General features: G+C 42.1%; 2 protein-coding genes across 7 annotated transcripts in view; one reads left to right on the top strand and one right to left on the bottom strand.

The window, feature by feature from the left end:
* Positions 1-23,850, top strand: part of SH3D19 (SH3 domain containing 19) — a 175,122-nt gene that overhangs the window by 46,972 nt on the left and 104,300 nt on the right. The gene's annotated exons all lie outside the window — the stretch shown is intronic.
* PRSS48 (serine protease 48) lies at positions 5,692-9,887 on the bottom strand. Its single transcript, XM_047717635.1, has 7 exons — positions 9,693-9,887; positions 9,512-9,550; positions 9,188-9,347; positions 7,455-7,729; positions 6,487-6,650; positions 6,143-6,285; positions 5,692-5,938 (listed from the first exon to the last, which is right to left on the bottom strand). Exons 1-7 carry the CDS (start codon positions 9,742-9,744, stop codon positions 5,911-5,913), a joined length of 861 nt encoding a protein of 286 aa, XP_047573591.1. The 5' UTR covers positions 9,745-9,887; the 3' UTR covers positions 5,692-5,910.

Here is a 23,850-nt window from a genome sequence, read left to right as displayed (position 1 = left end):
TACCCCACAAGATTTTTGTAAAAATTAAATGAGATAAAGTCAGAGTTCTTAGGGGGTGCCTGGGTGGCTTAGTTGGCTAAGTGGCTGTCTTTGGCTCAGGTCGTGATCCCCAGGGTCCTGGGATCGAGCCCCACAGTGGGCTCTCTGCTCAGCGGGGAGCCTGCTCGTCCCTCTCCCTCTGTCTCCTCCCCCTGCTTGTGAGATCGAGTGCTCACTCTCTTTCTTTCTCTTTCAAATAAATAAAGTCTTTTATTTAAAAAAAAAAATGAAAGTACTTAGCTTGGGTTTGGCCTATTTAAGGGTGCAATAATAAATAGTAGCTGCTGTCTTTATTGTTGTTATTAGACTAATATCTCCGTTTTAAGTGCTAACTTAATTCTGGACAAACAACTCATCTCTGTGATGGCTTAGATTAATGTTGATGGTACCCGTGGATTAGAATGTCTCAGCATTGGCTCTATTGGCATTTTGGGCTGGATGATTGTTTGTTGTGGGGTGCTGTCCTGGGTATTGTAGGATGTTAAGAAGCATCTCTGGCCTTTATTTTACTGGCTGTCAGGAGTACTACCACCTCCTGTTGTGAGTATTGCCAGATGTCCCCTGGGGGGCTGAATCACCCTCAGTTGGGAACCACTGTGGAAAGTGGGGATGCCACTTCAGGGATGCAGTCTTCTCTTGAGCACCTGAGAATAAAACAGGGACAGCAGTAGATTTGCAAGTTTTTGTAGCATTTTGTCTGTATTTCCAGGAAGGGCAAATGGATTCCGTTGTCTCTTTTATAATTCAACCCATGAGACTGATGTATTATATTGGAAAATGAATAAATCCCCTTATAAAACTGTTTTTTAAAGAATCATTGATTACTCTGGCATTTTGCCTTTTCTGTCACCTTGCCACAACAGCCCCTAGGCCTGTTAAAAGATCCAGTCTGTTCTTAGTTCTTGAACTTGTGCAAGACATTTTTAGTCCACCTTTAGTTCCACTAACCAGTGTGTTCTAGCATTAGTCCATAGACTTGGCATCCATTATGTCAGGGATAAGCCCTGGACAACTTTTTAGAGACACCCTTTTCCTCTTCCCAGCTCTTTGCCTTCTTGGCCAACACTCTGTATAGTTTCCCTCTTCTGTAGTCACCTTCTCCATGGGACTGATGCTGTTCTGAGCTCCATCCTACTTGCCCAGGGCCCTACGGCCTGCTGATCAGTCAGTCCCTCTTTGCAAGAGCTGTTGGTCTTGTTCTTTTGATCACTAAGAGAAAAAATATTTCCCTTTTTCTATTTGTTTACTTGTTCTCATACGAAAGGAATTCTTCCTATGGTTTTGACAACTGGTTTTCTATAGTCTATAGCTCTCATTTCGTTTTTTAAAAAAATAAGATTTGATGCTTTCTGTTTGCAAGTCTCTATATTAGATGCTGTTAGAAGGTCAACATGAATAGGATAACTGCGTATTTTCTCAAGGATGTTCTTATCTATTCAGGAGAAGTAAAGTTGTGTATACCTAAATAATTACAAGTGGAGCTAGGAGCATAGTAAGTGCAAATAACCAGGAAAAAGGGCAGTGTTATGTTGGCGTGATATAAAGACGAACCTTTAGTGGAGCCTTCTAACAGTGAGTGGAGGTAATCTGGTTTAGTGAAAAGGGCCAGATCTTTTGAGTCAGACGGTCCTGGATGAATCTATTTAATCAAATGTTAGCTATGTGATCTTTGGCAAGTTACTTAACCTCTCTGAGCCTCAGTTGTGTTTAGTGTGTGTGTGTGTGTGTGTGTGTGTGTGTGTGTGTGTGTGTGTGTGTGTTTTGATTGCTGAAAGCAGAATTAGTAATCCCTTCTTGAATTGTTAGGAACTAATATTTAAAGTGATAACGGGGTGCCTGAGTGGCACAGTCAGTTAAGCATCTGACTCTTGGTTTTGGTTCAGGTTGTGATTTCAGGGTCATGAGGTTGAGCCCTGCATTGGGCTTCGTGCTCAGCACAGAGTCTGCTTGGTACTCTCTCTCCCTCTTCCTCTGCCCCTCCCCTTTGCCCCACTCTTCATGCATGCACTTGTACTCTTTCTCGAAAATAAAGAAATCCTTTTTTAAAAGATTTTATTTATTCATTTGACAGAGAGACAGAGCACACAGCAGGGAGAGTGACAGGCAGAGGGAGAGGGAGAAGCAGGCTCCCCCCTGAGCAGGGAGCCCAGTGCGAGGCTCCAGGACACGAGGATCATGACCTGAGCTGAAGGCAGATGCTTAACCGACTGAGCCACCCAGGTGCCCTAAAATAAATAAATCTTTAAAAGAGAAATAAATAAATAAAGTGATCAGTGTACTAGCCAATACAGAGGAGGCATAAAGTAAATATAAATTCCTGCTACAGAGATGAGGTAAAGATGCCATATCACCCAGAGAGTCCCCCTTAGTCAGATATTTCACAGGCAATGTGACTTAGCACAAGTCCTCTCAATTTGGGGCCTTAGTTTTTTAGCTTCAGAAATTCAAGGTTTGTCAGATCACCTAGAATACATCAAATTCAAGAGACAGACTCACTAAATTTTAAGAGACCAGTGTATGAGTCAGAATGTTTATTTGCATTGAGGCCTGTTCCTTTCTGTTATTTGGAATTTTCATTTTTCCTAACCAGGGCACATCTTGTTGATATGAGTAGGGACAAATTAGTAAGTGGGTGGTGGTTTGAAGAGACTTAGGATCTGAATAAATGCAAGTGGTTAATTTCATTTCATGAGCATTTCACTTATTAGGATAAAATATCCCTTCTTTATGAAAACTAGGTGAAAGAGTGCTTCTCCACAACAGAACATATTTTTCTAAGTAAATGTGACGTTTATATTCATCAAATTCAGAGTCTCTTTCCCCTTAATGGCCTATAACTCGTATAGTTATCTGGCTTTTGCTGCCTTGGATTCCATGCTGACCTTTCCCTTCGGATTACAGTCAGGGCCTAGTGCAGTTGATTAGATTTAAGCTTCTCACTTAACGATTTCATGCCTCTTATGTTGCTTTGACCTTATACCCAGATCTCCAAGTTCAGTTTATTAAAACACAGAGGCATGTATTTCCTGAAATTTGGGGAGGTTCTTTTTACAGATACTTACCTCATTCCATCTCGTGCATTATGTGTAAATTTTTCTGCTAAGTGTCCGATTTTGGAGCGTCCTGGTAGGAAAGGGGCGGGACAGTGCCTTGTAGTGGAAATAGGTGCATTTTACGTTCCCAGCAGTTACTCACTTAGTTGATTTTCCAGTGCTGCTGTGTGAAGAAGGCTAAGGATCATCTACTGGATCTGTTAAATATAAGCAGACATAGGCCTTGAGTTGAGAGTTCTGTCAGGGAACTTGGAAGGTGCCTTTCCACAATTTATTTCCTGATCCTAAAACCTTTGCTTTCCTTGTTGGATTTCTTGGCTCTAGTATCTAGATCCATTGTCTTTTCTCACAACGTTATCTTTTATACTTAGAATCTCACATGTTTAGTGAGTTTATCTTTTGTTAATTTTGTTAGTTATGTTAATATGTCCCTGCTTGCCATTCTGTAGTGTTGTCGTCTGGAAAAAAATCCTGAGGAAAGTTATTAACGTGAATAGTGTCCCTTTGAGAATAAATTGTTATCATTCTTTGAATCCTGCTTGTACTTTGTATCATTTTTTCATTTAGAGAATTAATTTTTTTCAAAGTTATCATTTTCATATGTATGGAAAGCTTTTTAATGGCCCAGATTTAATTTACGTATCTTTAAGTAATTATCTTCACAGTTATTAATGAAAATTTTCCATTTAAAGCAATGATTTTATTGATATTTAATGAAATTTGAGCAAGGGATGTATGTCTACTTTTTGTTGTGCATTCCATTGTCTTGCCAAAACTTCTTCCAATTATATCTTTAACTATTATTTACCTAGTAATACAGAGAATCCTGTTATTATTTTAATCAGCTTGTTATGAAATCCATAAATTAAGTCAGCATTGGCCAGTGTCAGATCCCACGTTCTTTTTTTTTTTTTTTTTAAGATTTTATTTATTGACGCAGAGAGAGCACATGCAGGGTGAGCAGCAGGTAGAGGGAGAATCAGGCTCCCCACTGAGCTGAGCAGGGAGCCCTATTTGTGTCTCAATCCCAGGACACCGAAATCGAGAGCGGAAGACAGGGGCTTAATGAATTAAACCACCCACGCTCCCCTCAGATCCCATGTTCTTAACCACTCTTTGTATACCTGCCGAGGCAAAGGACACAGGTAAAGCACCCATAGGTTTCTTACATGAAGACATGTTCTTAGACCACTCTTCAGTCAGGAAATTCAGAGTTGGAGATCTCTTTAATAAACACCTTCCCTTAACCCCAGGACACCTAAGAGTACAACCATGAAGTGCTTTCAGTGGGTGAAGTTAGTGGAAGGCTCAGAAGGCATTCTTCTCTGAATATCTCTATTTAAACTCCCCCTCCCTCCATTTAATCCCCAACTACGAAATGCTGGTTAGTTTTAGCTTTCTACTTTCTAGCTCCTTAGGCCACACCCTTCCCTGTCCCTATAGAAAGCACCCTTTAAGATCCGAGGCCCCAGCCATCCATGCCTCCTGAAACTCACACCTCGTTGATTCACTGTTTTAAAGACTAGAATACAGCAGGAGTGCCTGGGTTGGTTGAGCATCCGACCCTTGATCTCAGCTCAGATCTTGATCTCAGGGTCATGAGTTCAAGCCCTGCTTTGGCCTCCATGCTGGGTATGGAGAAAGAAAAAATAAATAAATAAATGAAGACTAGAATACAGCAGAAGTAATGAAATGTCAGTTATGAGATTAGGTTATGAAAAGACCGTGGCTTCCATCTTGAATGCTCTCTTTTACTTTATCTTGGCTCATTCGCTCTAGGGAAAGGCAGCTGCCATGAGACAGCCCTACAGAGATGTGTGAGTGACCTTAGAAGCAGATCCTCTGGAGCCGGCGGCAGACCTATGAATGAGCTTGACAGCAGCTCCTTTTCTAGCTGAACTCTGAGATGACTGTGGCTGATACAGCAGCAGCCCCTTGAAAAAAACCCTGAGCCAGAACTACCTGGCTAAGCCCTCCCTGGTTATTGACCCCAGACGCTGTGAGAGAATCAGTGTTTGGGTTTTCTCAGCTGTTAAGTTTTGGGGTGATTTGTTGCACAGGAATAACTAACATACTGTCCTCAGCTCCTCTTTCCTGCTCTGCTTCCACTGAAACCTCATCTTTTGAGTCCTTGCTCTTTCTTCAGAACCCAGTCTAGGCCCATATAGGATGATTTTCTTTTCTTTCTTTCTTTTTTTTTTTTTAAAGGTTTTATTTATTTATTTGACAGAGAGAAAGATCACAAGTAGGCAGAGAAGCAAGCAGAGAGAGAGAGGAAAGCAGGCTCCCTGCTGAGCAAAGAGCCCGATGTGGGACTCGATCCCAGTACCCCGGGATCATAACCCAAGCCGAAGGCAGGGGGTTACCCACTGAACCACCCAGGCGCCCCCCATATTGGATGATTTTCATCTGGAATTCAGCAAGGGAAAACTTACTAATTTCTCTGGACTCCAGTTTCTTCCTCTGTGGAATGTGGGTTTGGTTGGGCCAGATGATTTCCAGATCTTTTTCAGCCCTAAAGTTCTGTGCTTTGGGATTTCCCCAGGCACTGTCTCCAGTTTCATCAAAAGAATGAATATAAGAAATAACAGTTGGAATCAACCAAACTTTATTAACACTGGGGATCTTGTTTTCCAGGTTGACTTGGGGATAAAAGGCAACAGGCACGTTAGGCTTATGGTGACTAGCAGAAATAGCAGAACTGCATCTGTCTTGGTGACTCCTCAAAATCTCTCATCAAAACCATCAACTTCTAGGAGCACCTAGGTGGCTCAGTCGGTTAGGGATTCGACATGATCTCCCCTCAGGTCTTGCTTGGTCATTGGGCTCCACACTGGGCATGGAGCCTATTTAAAAAACAAACAAAAGCCATCAACTTACTAGAATTTCCCGCTTTTTTCCCTCATTCTTAATTGTCACTTACTCTGGTCGTACTAACCTCAGCCACTTAGGGTAGCCCCAGGAAAATGAGAGGTAGAAGCATTACAGGGAGGAGCCCAGAGAAGTACAGACTGATGACAGCAGAAAAGTCAGTATGTGAAATGGCTGACTTCTCAATCCAAGATTTATAGAAACTGATGTTTGTATATATTCCAGGCTCATTGTTTTGGATGCAGTTTGACTCCCAGCTGACCACTCCTGCCAGGACCCAGAAATCCTCCACTCTACACGTCAGGGGATCACCTCTACTGCCCTGGGGGAGAGAAGAAAGATGACTAGGACTTGCACAGGGTAGACAGTAACTCTCCCGGTTGGTTAGTCAAGAACTGTGGAGTTAGGGCCTCTCCAGGCACTGCTGGATTCACCCAGGGATTCTGAAGATAAGAGACATGGAATAAATTAGCACATGGGAAAGGGGAGGGTTCTAGAAGGTGCCTACAGGATGGATTCTTACTATACACTGATCTGTCTGCCCCACTGGGAGCTTGGAGCAGATCATGGCTTCACTGATGATGGGCTTGATTCCACGCAGGTTTGCTTTCTGGTAGTAGTCACTGCATGTCTGGAGATCCATAAGGGGCACTTCCAGCTCCTTCAGTATATAAGATGGCTTCATATCTGTGAGAACAAAAACAATCGGAGCTGTCTTAAAAATGCAGGAAGCAACTTTCAGCTAGGGATAGAGATTTAATGCCTCTGTTTTTCAGGGATTTCAGCTCTGCTTTTAAATATTCTGCCTCCATATCAGATGGCATTCTGCTTTCCAGTTCGGGAAATAGCCGAAGGGCTCAGTTCCCTGGGTCTGAACAGGGCAGAAGGCATTTGCTCCCACTCAGATGCCACAAATAACAGAAAATCTTGTGACTCAGGAAAACCCAAAACAATGACGCAGAATGACCTCATTTGGCCTTGGAATATATTGTTATATTCCATAGAATACGAAGAGGTAGTAGATCTAGCAGACTCTGAAGAATGAAGACTGTTGATTCAGTCATGAAGCTCTACTCTCCTCTCCTGACTTGAGACTTGCTGAGCAGCCTTACTTTTTTGAATACATCTTCATGCCCGCTTCCCCTCTCCATCTAACCACATACACCATCCAGGTGCAGAGGGAAAGCTCTATTACATCTCAGACTGAGAGCTTCCTTCTCTGTAAGCTCATTGTCTTGTCTTTCTCACTTTGAAGGTCTTAGCACTTCTGCTAAACAAGAGCAAAGGCAGACACGAATAAGCAAGAGAGATTGCCGCAGAAGTATGAAAGCAAAGGGGAGGGAACAGGGTCAAGGAGAATTTGAAGTCTGTGGCGTGTCAGATTAATTGCCTTGGAGAGTGCAGTATATGTGGAGCTAGGGCTGGGATAGGGAGCAGGGGAGAGAATGTCAGCTGAGGAAAAGAAAGCTCAGAAAATTCACTTATCCTCACGTTGGTGCATTCCAGAATAGCCCCATCCAGTCACCCAGCAGGAGGTTGAGTTCTTGAGCTGTACTGCAGATGAGGGGAGGCAGATGGGCAGGACAACAGGGGTAAAAGAAACTGGATAGGCCAGTTTTGCCACAGCGATGGCACTAGTTGTGTTTCCCTGGAAGTGAGGGTAGGGGATAATCCTGGACACAGGGATTGCCGTTGTTTTGGAGCTTGGGCGATCAGAGACCTGAAGTGACCCCACCAACACATGGTATTTTCTGGTGTCCTTAGACCTGAGAAGAGAAGCAGAGTGGGGGGACCATGAGTTTCTTGTGACTCTGTCATGGGGTGTCCCTGAAAACCCCAGTTCTGGAGGTTGCATTTTTCCTCTGACTCTTTGTAAGCTTTTGTTCCTTCACTAAGTATTGAGCATTTTCTGAGAATATGAATGAGAATTAGACATGATCTGGCCCTCCTCATAGGGCTGGTGGATTGTGTGCATGCATGCGTGTCTGTGCACACTGCGAGTGTGTGTGAGAGAGGGGAGTGAGGAAGGGAGGGAAAGAAGATGGCCAAACAACAGGCAATTTAACAAGTACAGCCTTTTAAAGTGTGATAAATACTGTGAAGAAAATGGGACTTTAAGTTAGAGAGTAAAGGATCGGGGAAGAGTCTTTGGATTGGGCAATCAGGAAAGGTCTCACTGAAGAGATAAGTTCTCAACAGGGTCCCAAAAGACGCGAGTGTTAGCCTTGAGAAGAGTTATCAGGAGAAGCATTGGAAACAGAAGGAATATAATACGGACTGTGCAAAGACCTGGAGGGTGAGAAAGAACTTGGCAGTTTCTAGGAATTGAGGTGAACCCGGAGTAGAATGAGATGAGGTTGGGAAAATGAGCAGCTATCTGGTGATCCACAGCTTATCGGCCACAGTGAGGCAGCTGGTTTTTATTCTGTTGCCTGGGCATCCACTGAAGGATTTGAAGGAGGGAGTGACTGACTTTTTGAAAAATCACTTTGTTATGTATATGAATCAAGTAGCAAAACCTGTTATACTACTGCAGTGGTCTGGGGCCAGCTATACTGAGTCAAAGTGTATTTTGGAAATAAAACTGACAGAATTGGCATATGGAGGGTGAGGGAGAGTGGGCTTCATGTTTCTGAGTATGGCTTGAGCAACTGGTTATGTTGTTGAATGAGACAGGGAAGATAGAAGTTGGTTTGGGGATGATGGTGGTGGTGAAATTGGAGCTCTGTCCTGCTCGTGTGACCTTTGAGGTACCAGTCAGACTTCCAGATGGAAATGGGGCAGAACTAGAGCTTGGGGCTAGGGATGTCCATGTGGGTGTTGCCAGCCAATTTTAAACCATAGGAGAGAATGAGGTCACCTAGGTTGAGTAAAGAGGGCTCAAGATTGTGCATGCAGAGTGGTGTGAACATGTGGCATGCTGGACAGGGAGGATTCCCCCCTCAGGGAGTATCTCCTTGGGTAGCTACTGAGTTGGGGGCACAGGGGATAACTGTTATTAGGCATTCATTTCAGTCAAAGTGATTGTCAAATATGAAGATAACTGAAATCTTAAGAGTAGTTGTATTGACTGGAGCCCTAGGGCAGGAAACATATGGACCCTCTTCTAAGGCACAGGGTACCATATCGGGCAGTGCAAGGTAAACTCCTGTCTGACCGTAGCCCAGGACCTCCAGTCACCCGAGTCCCCTGACGGGTCTCTCCGAAGCAAGGCCCACACTCACCGGAAGCAGCTTGCCACGGTCAGCACCCACTGCTTTGAGATGATGGTGGCTGCACATATGTGAAGCAGGCCCTGGCGGATGCTGACCTGCCAGGGCCACTGGCCCACGTTGGCCTCCCTGCCCGAGGCAATGCCAGATGAGACGGCGGGGCGCCCGCAGACTGCCGGCAAAGAGGAGAAAGACATGGGAGATCTGCCCAGAGACCTGCCCCTTTGCCCCCACCCCTCTGCACTCCTTTCCCAAACTGGTGTCCTCTCTTCAGCTTGGCACAAATGCCTGTCACTTGGTCCACCCAGTCCTGCTGCACTGGCTGGGGCCTCTTACTTGACTTCAGGAGATTCTCTGGTTCCTCCTCACTGGCGCCTAGGGAGAGAAAAGGGGGTATGTGGGAGACACCCATGATGAATTCCTGTTGCCATAGGAGGCCCACAGCCCATGCCCTGGGCAGCTGTCCTGGGCTGAGTCCCTACCCCCGCTTAGGACTCTCGTCACCCCAGAAACACACCTGAGATCCCCAGCAGAAGGGGCAGCAAGAAGACACAACCAGCTGGGCCCATGTCTTTTTTTCCCCTCAGAATCAGCACTTCCTTCTTTCTGGACTCGGGCTCCCAGGGAGAGGCCAGCTGGGGAGCCGCCAGAGAAGGGGGGCAGGACCAGCTTCTCCTGCTTCACCTCCTCCTCTCCTTGGGTTTTCACAACACCCAGGCACTGACAGGACCAGACTTGGATGAAAGTAGAGTTTCAGGACCCAGGGGGAGGAGCTGGGGCCTGAGGCGCCCCCTGCTGTGCAGGAGAGCAGGATGTCTGGGGTTCTGCCAATAGGAAGAGGGGCAGGTTGGGGTGGGCACCAGGAGGAGCTGGGCTCAGTCAGTGCAGTAATCCTGGTGTGGAGCAAGGCCGGGCTCGCAGTCCTCCTTCTGTCCAGCCTTCCACATCTCAGGGACTTGCTCTACTTGCTCTCATGTAATTACCTTCTGGCCAAAGGTGAACCAACCTGGGGTGGATCCCTGAGCTTGGATCCCAAAGGGCTGCCCTAAGTCCTTGGCCTTCTGACCGGTTACAGAACTGACAAGAGATAAAGAAAAGGAAATAAGCCAGTCAGATAGCTGACCAGTATTTTCTGCTTTGTCTCTTTCCCCTTTTTGTGTCGGTTTACCTGTTGTAATTTGTCCTTGGCCTTCCTAAGTCAGCAAGTATGTATGTATGTATGTATGTATGTATGTATGTATGTATGTATTTATTTTAAAGAGTTTATTTATGTATTTGACAGAGATCACAAGCAGGCAGAGAGGCAGGCAGAGAGAGAGGAAGGGAAGCAGGCTCCCTGCTGATCAGAGAGCCCAATGCGGGGCTCGATCCCAGGACGCTGGGATCATGACCTGAGCTGAAGGCAGTGGCTTTAACCCACTGAGCCACCCAGGCGCCCCTCAGCAAGTATTTATTAGATCTGTATGATGCACAAGGTATTGTGCTAAATATGGCAGAATGTATAAAGAAGCATGAATTATGGGGGCTCCCTCCTTCAGGGTGCTGGCAATCTAGTTGGAGAGAAGGGGAATAAGGATATCACTCAGGAGTTTTTCATTAATAATCGATCTCCTATTCATTAAAAAAAGGGAGCCAGGGGCTCTAAAATCTGAATGGGCTTGGATATGGCACATAACCCACGTACTGAGCAAATGTTGGTTGCTGTTTTCAAAACCATGGTGAGGAGGTTGAGGATGACAATGACACAGTTATTTAGGCTCTTTAATTCCAGAGCTGGTGCTTGGCACAGGAGGGCAGTGTGGGTACAGTGAAAATGAGTGCAATTAGAAAAGGCCTACAGAAATCGGGGGTGGGGGGAATTTTTACTTATAAAAATCAAGCATGGGATTATTAAAATTGAGAATTAATTTAACTTGAGACCAAAGGAGAAAAGGATGAGCTATATAGTTCACATCACCTGAAGCATACCAACCTGTAGTCAGGAGGTGACTTTCTCTGCCTTGGCAATAAATTCAGTGAATTTGTTAGAATATTATAAAAAGTGCAGGGGTTAATATAACAAGAAGTTTTCTAGAGGACTGAGAAACACACCTTGGTTTTTATATTCCTTTAATACATGCTAATGCCATCATTCTGAATCACGATTAAGGGATTTCTGTGAAGAACTAAACTAACTTAAATGAAGTATTTATTTTTCTTGTTATGTAACTTGAAACAAAAGTAGAATTTAGAGAAGATGCCTCTTTCCTCTTTCAAGTACCAGTTTTTCCAGCTGTGCTTTGGCGAGGTCTGTATTTTCTAGACACCCTTCAGACTGTCTTGACATTTTATTGACATTTTATTTTCTTGACTAAGGAACCTGGCTTATATTTCTGCCTCTATGAGAGCTTCTCTCAGCTTTGTTTGGTTATGGGCTGCAGGAAGACAGGTGAGGAGAGCAGTTCCAGGACCAAATAAAAGTACCAAAGATCTCAACACACAAAGTCTCATCTCCCCTATTCAGAAGGGAATGGATAAGGTCTGTCCCTCCCCAACGCCAGACAGAAGCCCCAGACACCTTCTCTCCCTGGACAGCCGAGGGCACCTCAGGCCCCAGCTTCCCCCTGGGTCTTGCAGCCATACTTCTGAAGTCTGGTCCTTCAGTGCCTGGCCCTGGGTGAAATGGATAGAAAGCAAAAATTATTTTAGCCGTGATGCCCAGAAGTTAGATACTAGTATTAGGATACTAATGTGTATAATTAATAATGTAGACACATTACAAATTGGAGAGAGGGAGAAAGGCAGTTTAAAGTTTTTGTTTATAGTTCAGGTTGTCCTTCTAGTTTACAAAGAGAATAAACTTTTTTTTTTTTTTTTATTGTTAGTCCTTTACTTTTTTTTTTTTTTTTCAGCATAACAGTATTCATTATTTTTGCACCACACCCAGTGCTCCATGCAATCCGTGCCCTCTACAATACCTACCACCTGGTGCCCCCAACCTCCCACCCCCCACCCCTTCAAAATTCTCAGATCGTTTTTAAACTTTTTTTTTTTTAAGATTTTATTTATTTATTTGACAGAGAGAGAAATCACAAGTAGGCAGAGAGGCAGGCAGAGATAGAGAGGAAGCAGGCTCCCTGCGGAGCAGAGAGCCTGATGTGGAGCTTGATCCTAGGACCCTGAGATCATGACCCAAGCCAAAGGCAGATGCTTAACCCACTGAGCCACCCAGGCGCCCGAGAATAAACTTTTGTCTAGCAGTGTTAACATTGATTTCTCAGTAGGTTAGCATGTGATCAGTTACTGGAGCTCGACAGTATTTTCCATTTGCATAACATTTTCCTCCACACGGTGATTGGGAAGGTTTTCGTTTCTGTTCTATAGATGAGCAAACAGAGGACCTTGGAGGTTAAATGATTTAACTAGCTGTATTACTGTGCACTACAAACCTGGGAATTGCTTTCATTTCCTAGTCTACAATAGTAGTCCCCCTCCTTATCCCTGGGGGATGTTTTCTGAGACCCCCAGTGGAGGCCTGAAACCACAGATAGTACCAAACCCTATATGTACTGTTTTTCCTACATGTACATTCCTGGGATAAATTTTAATTAATAAGTTAGGCATAGTAGGAGATTACCCACAATACCTAATAATAACTAAAATAGTTATAACACAACGCTCTAATAAAAGTTATGTGAATGTGGCCTCTTTCAAAATATCTTACTGTACTATATCCACCTTATTCTTGTGATGCTGTGAGATGATAAAATGCCTGTGTGCTTAGGTAAAGTGAGGTGAGTGATGTAGGATTTGTGACCTAGTGGGTTAGACTAGTACAGACCTTCTGATGACATCTGCTTCTGGACCACGGTGGACCAGGGGTGACTGAAACTGTGGAAAGCGAAAATGTGGCTAAGCGGGGGACTACTGTAATCAGATTCACATCTAGATCTCCTGATTCCTTGTCTGGTAATCTTTCCCTCCATGTTATGGCAGCCTCCCAAGTCCAGGAGGCATTGTTTATTTATTCGGTGATCATTTTTTCATTGTCCATGCCAGACAGTGTTCTGGAATAGGAGGAGTAACAACATGGAAAAAGCCTCTGTCCTCATGGAGCTTATACTGTAGTTTTAGATCATGACAAATGCTTTGGGGAGAAAAATAGAACAGGAAAGGGATGCTGTGGTGGAGCTGTGGTGACTTTTAAATAATGGTGGTCAGGGAAGACATCACTGAGGTAATTTCTGAGCAGGTGTTGGAGGAAAGAGAGGCATTGAGTCAGTGGTCACCTGAGGGAAGAGGGGTTGAAGCACGAATGATAGCTGTACAAAGCCCCCTGAGGCAGGGGTGTATTTGGGCATTTGAGAAACACTAAAGCTAGAGCAGCGTGTGTGAGGGATGCCAGCAGTAGGAAATGAGGTCAGACAGGGAGTGAGCCAGACCGAGTAGGTCCTCACGGCCTTCTGTGAGGACTTTGGCTTTCATTCTTGGTAGAATGGGAAGATTTTGGTCTGACTTAAAGTTTTAAATGGATCACAGTGACTACTAGGTTGAGAATGGTGAGGGGTAGAAGCAGGGAAACTGGTTAGAAAACTGTTGCAATAAATTGGGCAGGAGGTAATGATCACTTTGGACCAGAGCTGTGAGGGCAGAGTGGTAAAAAGTAGTAGATCCCAGGGGCACCTGCGTGGCTCAGTCAGTTACATGTCTGCCTCCAGCGCAGGTCGTGATCAAGCCCCACATTGACTCCCTCCTCAGCAGGGAGCCTGCTTCTCCCTCTCCTGCTCCCCCTGCTTATGATCTCTTTCTCTCTGTCAAACAGATAAACAAAATCTTTAATAAATGAGTAAACTCTTTTAAAAAATCATAGATTTTGGTTGCATTTTGAAGGTAGCGCTAATGAGACTTGCTGATAAATTGGATGTGGGTATGAGAGAAAGAGAGGGTCCATAATGACCCAGGTGTTTTCGGCCTGGGCCCCTGGAACTATGGAATAATTACTCACTAAGATGGAGTACACTGTAAGACCTGGTTTTTAGGGGGAGGAGCAGGTTTTTAGGGGGTAGATAGGAAAGTCATTTATGGGCATGTTGAGTTTAAGATGCTTGATAGATGTACAACCAGAAATGTCTGCTAGGCTGTTGAATGTATGAATGTGGAATCAGGAGATTGCCACAAACTGAAGGGCTAGATTAGGGTGTCACCAGCCTGTCAAAGTATTAAAGTCTTAGAATGAGATAAGGTCACCTAGGGAATGAGTAGAAATGGAGCCCACTATGAGTTTCAAGGATTGACCACACCAAAGTTCAGATGAGATAAACAGGAACCAGTAAGAGACTTGAGAGCATAGCATGAGTTAGGCAGAGAACTGATAGTAGTCTTCTGGATGGCAGGTGAAGAATGTGTTTCAGGGAGAAGGAAGTGATTGGCTGCCAAGTGCTGCAGACAATGAAGAACTGACCATTGGATTTAGCCTCACGGACAGATTCTGTTGAAGGAGGTTATCAAGTGGACATGACTGTCAGTTGACCCATGAACTGGACCTGGGCATTCAGAGGTTCCTTAACCCTTCCTCTGTTCTTGGAATGTGGGTTCCGTTTGCCTTTCATATTCCTAGAGGCTTTCCAAAGACACATCCCTGAGATAGTGATTTGGTGTTGAGACTGTCCAGACAGTATATGTGACTAGCCCAGTTAAGGTTTCTGTGTAGTTCTAAGATTTGGCGTGTGAGGATAGGTATCTAGTTGTCTTGGTGGCTGCCCAAAACAAGCCTTGTGTAAATTCCCTTCCTTACTAAACTACCAGTCTGGAAGTGGCCTGCTTCTTTCTTTGGTCTCTCCTTACGCTCTGTTTCAGATCACCCCTGGGAAGCTCCCAGGGTGGTTGCAAACCAACAGATTCAAGAGAGAAAGGGGAAGAATTGGAGACAGCAAATAAGGCAATTTTTTTTTAAGTTGTTTTACTGTTAAGAGAAATTGAGAAATTGGGATGCCTGGGTGGCTCAGTTGGTTAAGCGTCATGATTCCAGGGTCCTGGGATGGAGTCCCACATCAGGCTTCCTGCTCAGCAGGGAGCCTGCTTCTCTCTCTGTCTCTTCCGCTTCCTCTGCTTGTATGTGCTCGCTCTCTCTCTCTCTCTCTGACAAATAAATAAAATCTTTGGGAAAAAAGAGAAATTGAGAAACAGCTGGCAGAAGAGCCTAGGTGGTACAATTTTTTGTTCTTGCTCTAAGATGGGAGAAATTATTTCATGTTTGTGTGCTAATGGAATTACCTAGAAGAGGGAGAAATTGATGCAGGAGAGAAAGCAGGAGAATCACTGCAGTGTCCTTGAGCAGACAGGAGGGGACTGAACCTAACGCGTCAGCTGGGGCGTGAGGATGCTTAGATTGGAGCACAGACAGGTCTTTTGTACAACAGGAAGAAAAGTAAGTATGTGAATACAGATGCCGTTTGGTAGGAGATGTGGTGGTAGAAGTTCTCTGCTGATGGTTTCCATTTCCTCAGTGGAAGAGAAATCATCTGCTGAGAGTGAGGATGGGAAGAGAAGTATTGAGGACCCAAGAAGAGGGAGTGAACTAGTCATCCACACATGTGGGAGATGAATGGGCCAGAGAAATAATAGTGTGACTGCTGGACAGCAGAAAGCGTCCACTGGCATTTGAAGTGAAATTGCCAGACTTAGGTTGTTCACGGGTAGTGTTTGGCAACATGGGTGGAGGCATAGAGAGGCAGAGTGGTGGCAGTACCCAGGCCAAGGTTCTCTGAAGTGGATACAATGACGGGGGCAGGAAAGGGAGTGATTATAATGAGAAATTATGAACTTAAGCTGGGAAGGAGGGAAATAAGGAATGAGGGGACTGTAGAGAGGAAAGCAAGGCAAAAATTAGTGAGTTATAAATCTTAATGGGGTTGAAAATGATTGGAATTGGCTTTCTTGCTCTCAGGAGTGCAGGAAAGACAGTTAAGTGTGCTGGGAAAGTGAGATGCTTGAGGTTGAGGTCATGGAGAAGATGCAGTTATTGGTGATAACAAGGCCAGGGAAGATCACGGAGGTAGCATCTGAGGTCGGATGATAGATCATTTAGTCCTAATGGTAGAGTATGGCAGGAGAGGCCCTAGACATCGGAGAGAAGTGTCAGGAGCACAGAGAGGCCTGTGGTTCTCCTTTCTTTCACTTTTCTCTGAGTCTTTCCAAGTACAGATCTGAACACCAAGACTCCAGGCTGAAGGGCCACTGAAACTTGAGGCTGGGATGCGTCCCTCAGTCGTCCTCTTTGTTGACTGAGCCTCGCCTAGCAATTCAGCTCAAAAACCGCTGTTTTCTTTGGCCACAGTTCCCCATTTGGTTCCCAAAACCATCATGGGAGACTTTGCGTTAGATCTGGTGCTTCTGTGACCAGAGCAGAATGCCCGTTTTCTCCAGGCTGTCAGATGGAAAGAAATCTAGAGTTAACAATTATTATTAAAATCCTACTAAGTCTGGCTCCCTCTTCTGTTGCATGCGAGGCATAATATATAGTTGTTTTTTTTTTTTTCTTTACAATTATTGAAAAAATTTGAACAGTCGAGAAATGAAGATATGGAGTAAAATAGAAAGTTTCCCTCCTCGCCCTCTTTACTTCTAGCACCTCTTGGATGGTTTTCTAAGCATTGCTCCAGATGTCTTTACTTTTTTTTTTTTTTTGCCTGTGCATGTATATTTGTGCGGCTTCTGTGTATACATATCTCTATGTGTATGTGTGTGTGTGAATAAATCACAGAAAAGTGGAAGTATTCTACATGCAACTTACCTTTCTCCCTCAGGTCCTTCCATACCAACATATACTGAGCTGAAGACTTTTCTTTAGCTCAGCTGCATAACATTACACAATGCAGAAGTATAGCATGACTTTAAATTCATATGCACTGATGGAAACTTAATGTTTATTTTTTGCTATTATAAATTATGCTGTAGAATATGCTAAAGAATATCTGTGTTCTTGGGTACCTCTGTACTTGCTTTGGTGTGAATTGTTCTTACATGGAATTACTAAAGAAATTACCTAGTTTGTTTGCTTTTTTAAAAAAATTTATTTATTTGAGAAAGAGACAGTGAGAGCGCGAGAGGGGAGAAGGTCAGAGGGAGAAGCAGACTCCCCGTGGAGCTGGGGGCCCGATGCAGGACTCCTGGATCATGACTTGAACTGAAGGCAGTTGCTTAACCATCTGAGCCACCCAGGCGCCCAGAAAATACCTAGTGTTTTAATTTTAAGTCTGATCTCTGTTGCTAAATTGTCTTTCGCAAAGATGGTACCGAGTTATAGTGACTGAGAGCATCCCTTTTCCTACTTCCTCATTCATACTCATTGTTGATTTCCTCAACTCCTCCACAGTAGCTCATCTGATGGGACTATTAGGAGAACATGTTTTCACTAAACAATACTGTCCTAATTTGGAGGGAGCAATTGAAATTGGGGAATAAGAAAAATAAGAAGATATTTCATTCTTATTTCTTATGCAGGGGATGGAAATTTAATGCTTCTCCAAATTCTAAGGCTGAGCTTAAACAGAGAGGGCCTTAACTGAATTTTTAAAGAGGAAAGTGATCAGAGGCAAGGCTGAAGAGTAATGGAAGCCATCATAATAAAAGAGCAGACTTGATTTCTGTTTTGTCTTGAAAATGTTGTTTTCAAAAATCTCTCTCTTTTTTTTTTTTACAACAAGTTTATAAAGATTTCTAGTTCTCTGGTAAACCCTTATAAATCATTGATTCCAGGTTTTATTGGAGTTGAATTCTGAGTTTGTGGTGACTGAATTGGGGAGAAATTTTATATGAAGTTTTATTTATTCTACTTGATCGTGTTTTCAAAGTTTTGACCTTTTTTGGAAGGAGAGACCTCTAATATTTCATATTTAAGATGTAACACTATAGATTTAGTACTGCTTTTTCATTTTCTCGTGCTTATTATTCTGTATAGAAATTTATATTTATGATCTCCCTCCAGTTAAAAGATATTTATTATTGATGCCTTGATAACTGATAATTTTTTCAGAGAAACATTTGAAAACAAGTTTTAGGTATGAAACTAGAAGAGCTAAGTAAATTCTTTTTCTTTTATTTAACCAAGAAAATATTTTTAAATGTTATGGATATAATGAGTGTATACCTAGGACAAAGCATATGTATAGACTCTGAAAATATTCCTGAGTGTATGTATGTTTCGGGTAACTTTATTGTGAATTCAAACTTGTCAGCAAAATAATTACATACCCTTGAGTGCTCTATAGTTGGGCTTTCACGTAAGTACACATCTGTTTAAAACTCGAAACAATCTTTTAATACCCACTTAACTGTTCTTGAGGCTTACTTTATGTCTTTGATGAGAAGATGATAGAAAAGTAACAGATGGCCAACAAGTATATTAAATTGACAGGGAAGCAACTTAGTTTAGTTACTTTAGTTCCTGAGGTAAAGATATATATATATAACAGTATAAAGTCACTTTAAGAAAGTCCTGGGACTTTGTCTCCCCTGAAGTCTTTTGCTTGTGATTTGTCTCCTTTGTTTTGTTGTTGTTGTTGTTTGTTTGTTTTGTTTTTGTAAGCCCTGGTGGTGGGTGGGGTGGGGAGAAAAAGGGAAGAAGAAAAAGATGGATTTAAACCCCTCTTTATACCAAAGTCAATGCTATTTCTGCTTCTCCGAGTCTGTTTTTTTTTTTTTTTCCAAAGATTTTATTTATTTATTTGACAGAGAAAGAGGTCACAAGTAGGCAGAGAGGCAGGCAGAGACATAGGGGGAAGCAGGCTCTCCGCTGAGCAGAGATCCAGATGCAAGGCTCCATCCCAGGACCCTGGGATCATGACCTGAGCTGAAGGCAGAGGCTTAACCCACTGAGCCACCCAGGTGCCCCCCGAGTCTGTTTTCTGTTGACCTTTATCACTGGAAGAAATTCTCAGTGCTCAAAGCAGTTTTTTCTAATCTTTGATCTAAATATGCTACTGACTGAATTATGCATGTTTGGACATGTAGAAAGATTTTCTTGTTAAATTAAATTTAATCTTATACTTAATGTTCCCTATTTTATGGGGAGAACTTTGAAGCAAGGATATGAAATCAAATGACACTAATGCTTCCTAATGAGAGAAATCTCTATTCAGTGCTAATTAAAAATATATTGGCTGGACGTCTAGTCAGCTGAGCTTAATTCTCAGCACTCAGGTCCTGAACATTATGGAAGAAACACTTTGTCCAATTCAGAAATAGCTAGATTTTTTTTTCATACTTTAATTAGGAAAAATTAAAAAGCGAAAGTAAGAAAATCATTTAAAACTATCTTACAGTTGGACAATACAAAGTAAAGAAACATAGCAGTTTCTGATATGGCTGGAGGCAGGGTGGTTTTTGTGATCATACTTCAGGTTTTGCTTCCTATTGTTTGGCTGCCATTGGAGCATTTAAGAATACATGTTTATTGCAGTCTCAGTACTGAACATAAGAAAATAAGAACAATCATACTGTCTTTTATCCCCATAAATGCCAAGTAACTTTAATGAGCTATAAGAAAATGATACCACTTCTACATAGCACTACATTACTTTCTTAGAAGTAAATAATTTAATATAGTCACACTATATGCAATATATCCAAGATTTGACTCTTGTTTTATTAAATCCATATAAAACAAATGTATCTGTTCATATATGCATCAGGGTTATAGAGTTGTACAATTAAAACAGGTTGGAAGGGCTGGAGATAGCAGCAAGGATTGATTCCAAATGGGCATAAAGCATCTTTTCAGGGTGATGGTAATGTTCTAAAATGACTGATGATTGCACAGATTTGCAATCTGCGAATTTACTAAAAACCGTTGAATTGTGTACTGCAAACAGGTAAATTTTATGGCATGTAAATAATATTTCAATAAAGCTATTGATTTTTTTTAAAAAAATGAAAAGGAAAATATGTGACCATAGCTGATCTCAGGAGACATAGGACATCTAAAAGGACAGTTATTACTGATAGAATAGAGAAAATTGTTAACGAGCTACCCTCCCCTTTCTCTCCTTCAAGTTTACAAGGAAATTCAACCACACCTTTAAGAAACATGTGATCGCAGTGCTATTTTCAACTGTTTCAGAACGCAGAAAATGAAGGAAAATTTCCAAATTCCTTATTATGAAGGGAAAATAACATTAATATTGAAACAAGGAAGAGGTATGTTTCCTGAAAGAAAACCAGAGATCAGTTTTGGGTGTGAATATTGAAGTAAAAATCTTTGGAAGAAAAATTGTAATGCAGTATCACCTTTGAAAAGCAACACACACAACAGCAGTTTGGTGCTGAACAGTTTGCGCTCTGGAGCGGGATTGGTTTGGAATCCCAGGACCCTCACTTCTAGCTCCATGACCTTAGCAAAGTAACTGAACTTCTTCCTTTCCCATCAGTAAATAAGAGAACTTCCTTCATAGAGTTCGTGGGAAGCTGAGTGAGTAAAGCACTTTAGGTAAGTCCTGGCAATAAATGTTAAATAGGATAATAACCACACAGTTTATTAAAAATTATAAATGTGCCAACATATGGTCATTTCTCTATTGTTGACCATGTGGACTTGCTATTGTAAAGGATAGTGCAATTAAATATCTTCATATGGTTATTTCCCTCACTTTTCTATTCCTAAAGATAGATTTCTAGAAGTAGAATTTTGGAGGAAAAGCTACAACTTTAAAGCCCCAAATAGCTCTCCAGAAAGATAGTACCCATTCCTACAGATGGTAGGTAAGAGGGTCTCTCTACACTACTCATACCACTATTGAGCATCATCATTGAAAAGAAAATCTTAGGTAATGTGATAAGCCCAAAATAGAAAGTAACTCCATTCATAGCCTTCAAATATAGAGAGCATAGAACAAAACCTTAATTCAGAATGTAATCACAAAGCACCTGAAACTCTGAGAAATAAAATATTGTCAGTGTTCCTTAGATGAATACCTGGAGTTGGGGTTTCCTTTCACATTCAGATATTACATGATGTTAGGTTATTTGCCTTTTGTAACTTTGCTTCAAGCGACTTAGTTTGATGGAGAAATTTTCCTAAAAACATCAGTTAAAAAACAATCTGCTGAGGTGCCTGGTGGCTCAGGGCTCGGGTCATGATCTTAGGTTCCCAGGATTGAGCCCCATATCTGGGAGTCTGCTCAGTGAGGAGTCTGCTTCTCCCTCTGTCTCTGCCCCGCCCCCCAACTTGTGCTTGCTACCCCCCTCAAATAAATAAATAAAATATTTTTAAAAAATAATCTACCCAAAATAATGCCACCAGGGAAAAACTGTTTGCAGCCCTTTTTTCTCTGTCTTCAAGATGGTTATAAAATCCTGTTGTTCCTTCTCCAGTTAAATCCATCCCAGTTTTTAAATTCTTTGGGGAGTGAGAATGGGTCAAGTCCCAGTGAAAAACTCATAAGCCAGATTGGGCCAATGCAAATCCATTCAGTTCAGTTTGAATTTAGATAACTTCAGCTAGATCAAGCCAGGAACTTCCATGGTCTTTTATAGGGAATGTGTGTATCTTCCTCAAGAACATCTAAAAGGGCTCTGGGTATAGTCACCACTAAAAGCTGGGAAGGTAGAAATAACTCATCTGTGTCCTAGATTTGTTCTCCTCTGAAAACGTGGCACTGCTAAGGGAGGATTCCCTTTTCCTGTATTAAAACATTCACCTGAAATCTTAACAAATAGTGACATCCCCTTACATTTCCCCTAAAAAACAAATTAATAGAGGACTATGTCTTGTTACACTATTTATTCAGGACTTGAGCAAATTAATGTTAATATACTAATGAGTTTAAAGACTAAATCAGAAAGGTCAGTAGTGATGAAAACTGCTTAACAATTTAATTATTATTATTATTTTTAAAAGACTTTATTTGAGAGAGAGGGCAGAGCGAGAGAGAACGAGAGCACAAGCGTGGGAGGGAGGAAGATGCAGACTCCTCACTGAGCAGAGAACCTGATGTGGGGCTCAATCCCAGGACCCTGAGATCATGACCCGAGCCAAAGGCAGAGGCTTAACCGACTGAGCCACCCAGGTGCCCTGCAATTTATTCTTATATGAACTTGGATTCTGTACAGTAGAGATTGCTTGCCTGTGACCTGTCGGTTTTGCTATGGCTGTGCTTTAGAGATAGCCACACCTGAACCTGAAATGGTTAACATTTCAGTTCAACACTGGAGACACTTTTTCTGTACAGATTAATTATTTTAAATTAGGTGGCAAGATTGAGAGGCTGCTATAGTTCTGATGTCTATTTGCATCTTATACTTTACCAGAACATACATTTCCCTTGACATGTCTATCTTATGGTCTCTGACTATAACGTGGTGTTGTCAAGCCCTTTAAAAATAAGCATTGGGTTTATGTTTAAATCTCATTTTTAATATTCTTGGTTTTTTTAAAAAGATAATTCTGAAAAAAAGCCATTCCTGTGATCCTCAAATGTTGAAAGCAACAATGGAGAATATTCAGATAATTAATAGCATCCTCCTTTCCTGACTTTGTTGCAGTTCTGTTTTCCTTAGGCTAACTTGAATGTTGAGCTTTCCTTATACGTGCTGTCAGGGTTTTGACCCAATTTCTCTAAAATCTAAAGGTATAGTTCCCCCAAACTCATGTATTAGCTTGTCTTTGAGTTAAAGAAAACCCGTCTGCAGTTTCGTTTTTCAGAGATAGGAAAAAAGACTCTGGCGTCACGGTAAGATGTGTGTGTCTTGTTTGCTCTAGACCCTTGAAGGTCAAATCAGCTTTTGTTTCCTAGTTACTAAGTTTAGGAGCTAAAAGCTACTTCACTAACCCACAAAAATCACTTAGCCTCCCTACCAATCAGTGCCTGCTACTGCTCTGAAAAAGTATATGTTATACCTTAGAAATTCAGTTTCAAAATGAGTCTTGAAAATTGTGGAGTTTTTCATTCCTCGAAAAGGACATGCATGGAGATGAACGCCCTGTTCGGTTCTTGCTCTGGCGAGGATTGGAAAATCTCTCTGTTTATCGTCTGTCTCCTTTTTAGCAGCTATTCTCAAGCCTCATCAGTCTTCCCTGAGCTTAGAGCAACGAAAAGCAATTTTCCTTAGTGCTCAGGAAAAGAATAACAGATTGAGAATTTTTGAATGTTCAGCTTTTCTCCAACAGTGGTTCTGCATTGACTTAGGGAATAACCTTGGAAACACATGGGACAGATCCGATGTTTCATGTTGTATTTCAGTCTTTCAAAATAATAACATTAATGATTGCCATTTGTCCATCTCTTTTCCTTTTATGACTTAATTTCTGCCAGTAGGCAACATAATATGAATGCCTAAAACAGTTGAGAACTTCCTGTTGTCAGTGACATCCTTACTAGAGACTGGAATCACTTTATTTACTGCCATGTTTGTTGAGGGTCTGTGACATCAGTTTATACATTTCAGCTCCCACGTCTTATTGGTATTCATGGAGTGAATTAGAAATGGGACATTGTTTTTTCCTTTTTTTCTCTTTCTTCAATTTATTTTCTCCTTTTATAGTATAAAGTCTCACCTTTTTATTTACTATTATACTTTTTAATTTAATCATATCAGAGTATGCTCTCAATCTAGATATAAAATGATTTTTCTTAATAAGTATTTGGACACAGATTACTAAAAGTATACAAATTCTTGATCGCACATTTATTTGCTCTTAA

The sequence above is a fragment of the Lutra lutra genome, chromosome 2, assembly GCF_902655055.1.
Source record: "Lutra lutra chromosome 2, mLutLut1.2, whole genome shotgun sequence".
Lineage (NCBI taxonomy): Eukaryota > Metazoa > Chordata > Mammalia > Carnivora > Mustelidae > Lutra > Lutra lutra.
Note: the sequence above shows the minus strand (reverse complement) of the source record. Positions and strands in the feature narration are given on the sequence as shown.

Excerpts from the sequence above, each read along its gene's own strand:
- PRSS48 (XM_047717635.1), bottom strand. The coding sequence starts at position 9,744 with ATGGGCCCAGCTGGTTGTGTCTTCTTGCTGCCCCTTCTGCTGGGGATC. Across the intron at positions 7,730-9,187 it reads ACCGTGGCAAGCTGCTTCCG|GTCTAAGGACACCAGAAAAT; the intron begins GTGAGTGTGGGC and ends TTCTCTTCTCAG. Across the intron at positions 5,939-6,142 it reads TATAAATCTTGGATTGAGAA|GCTCCATGCCCAGTGTGGAG; the intron begins GTCAGCCATTTC and ends TTTTTTAAATAG.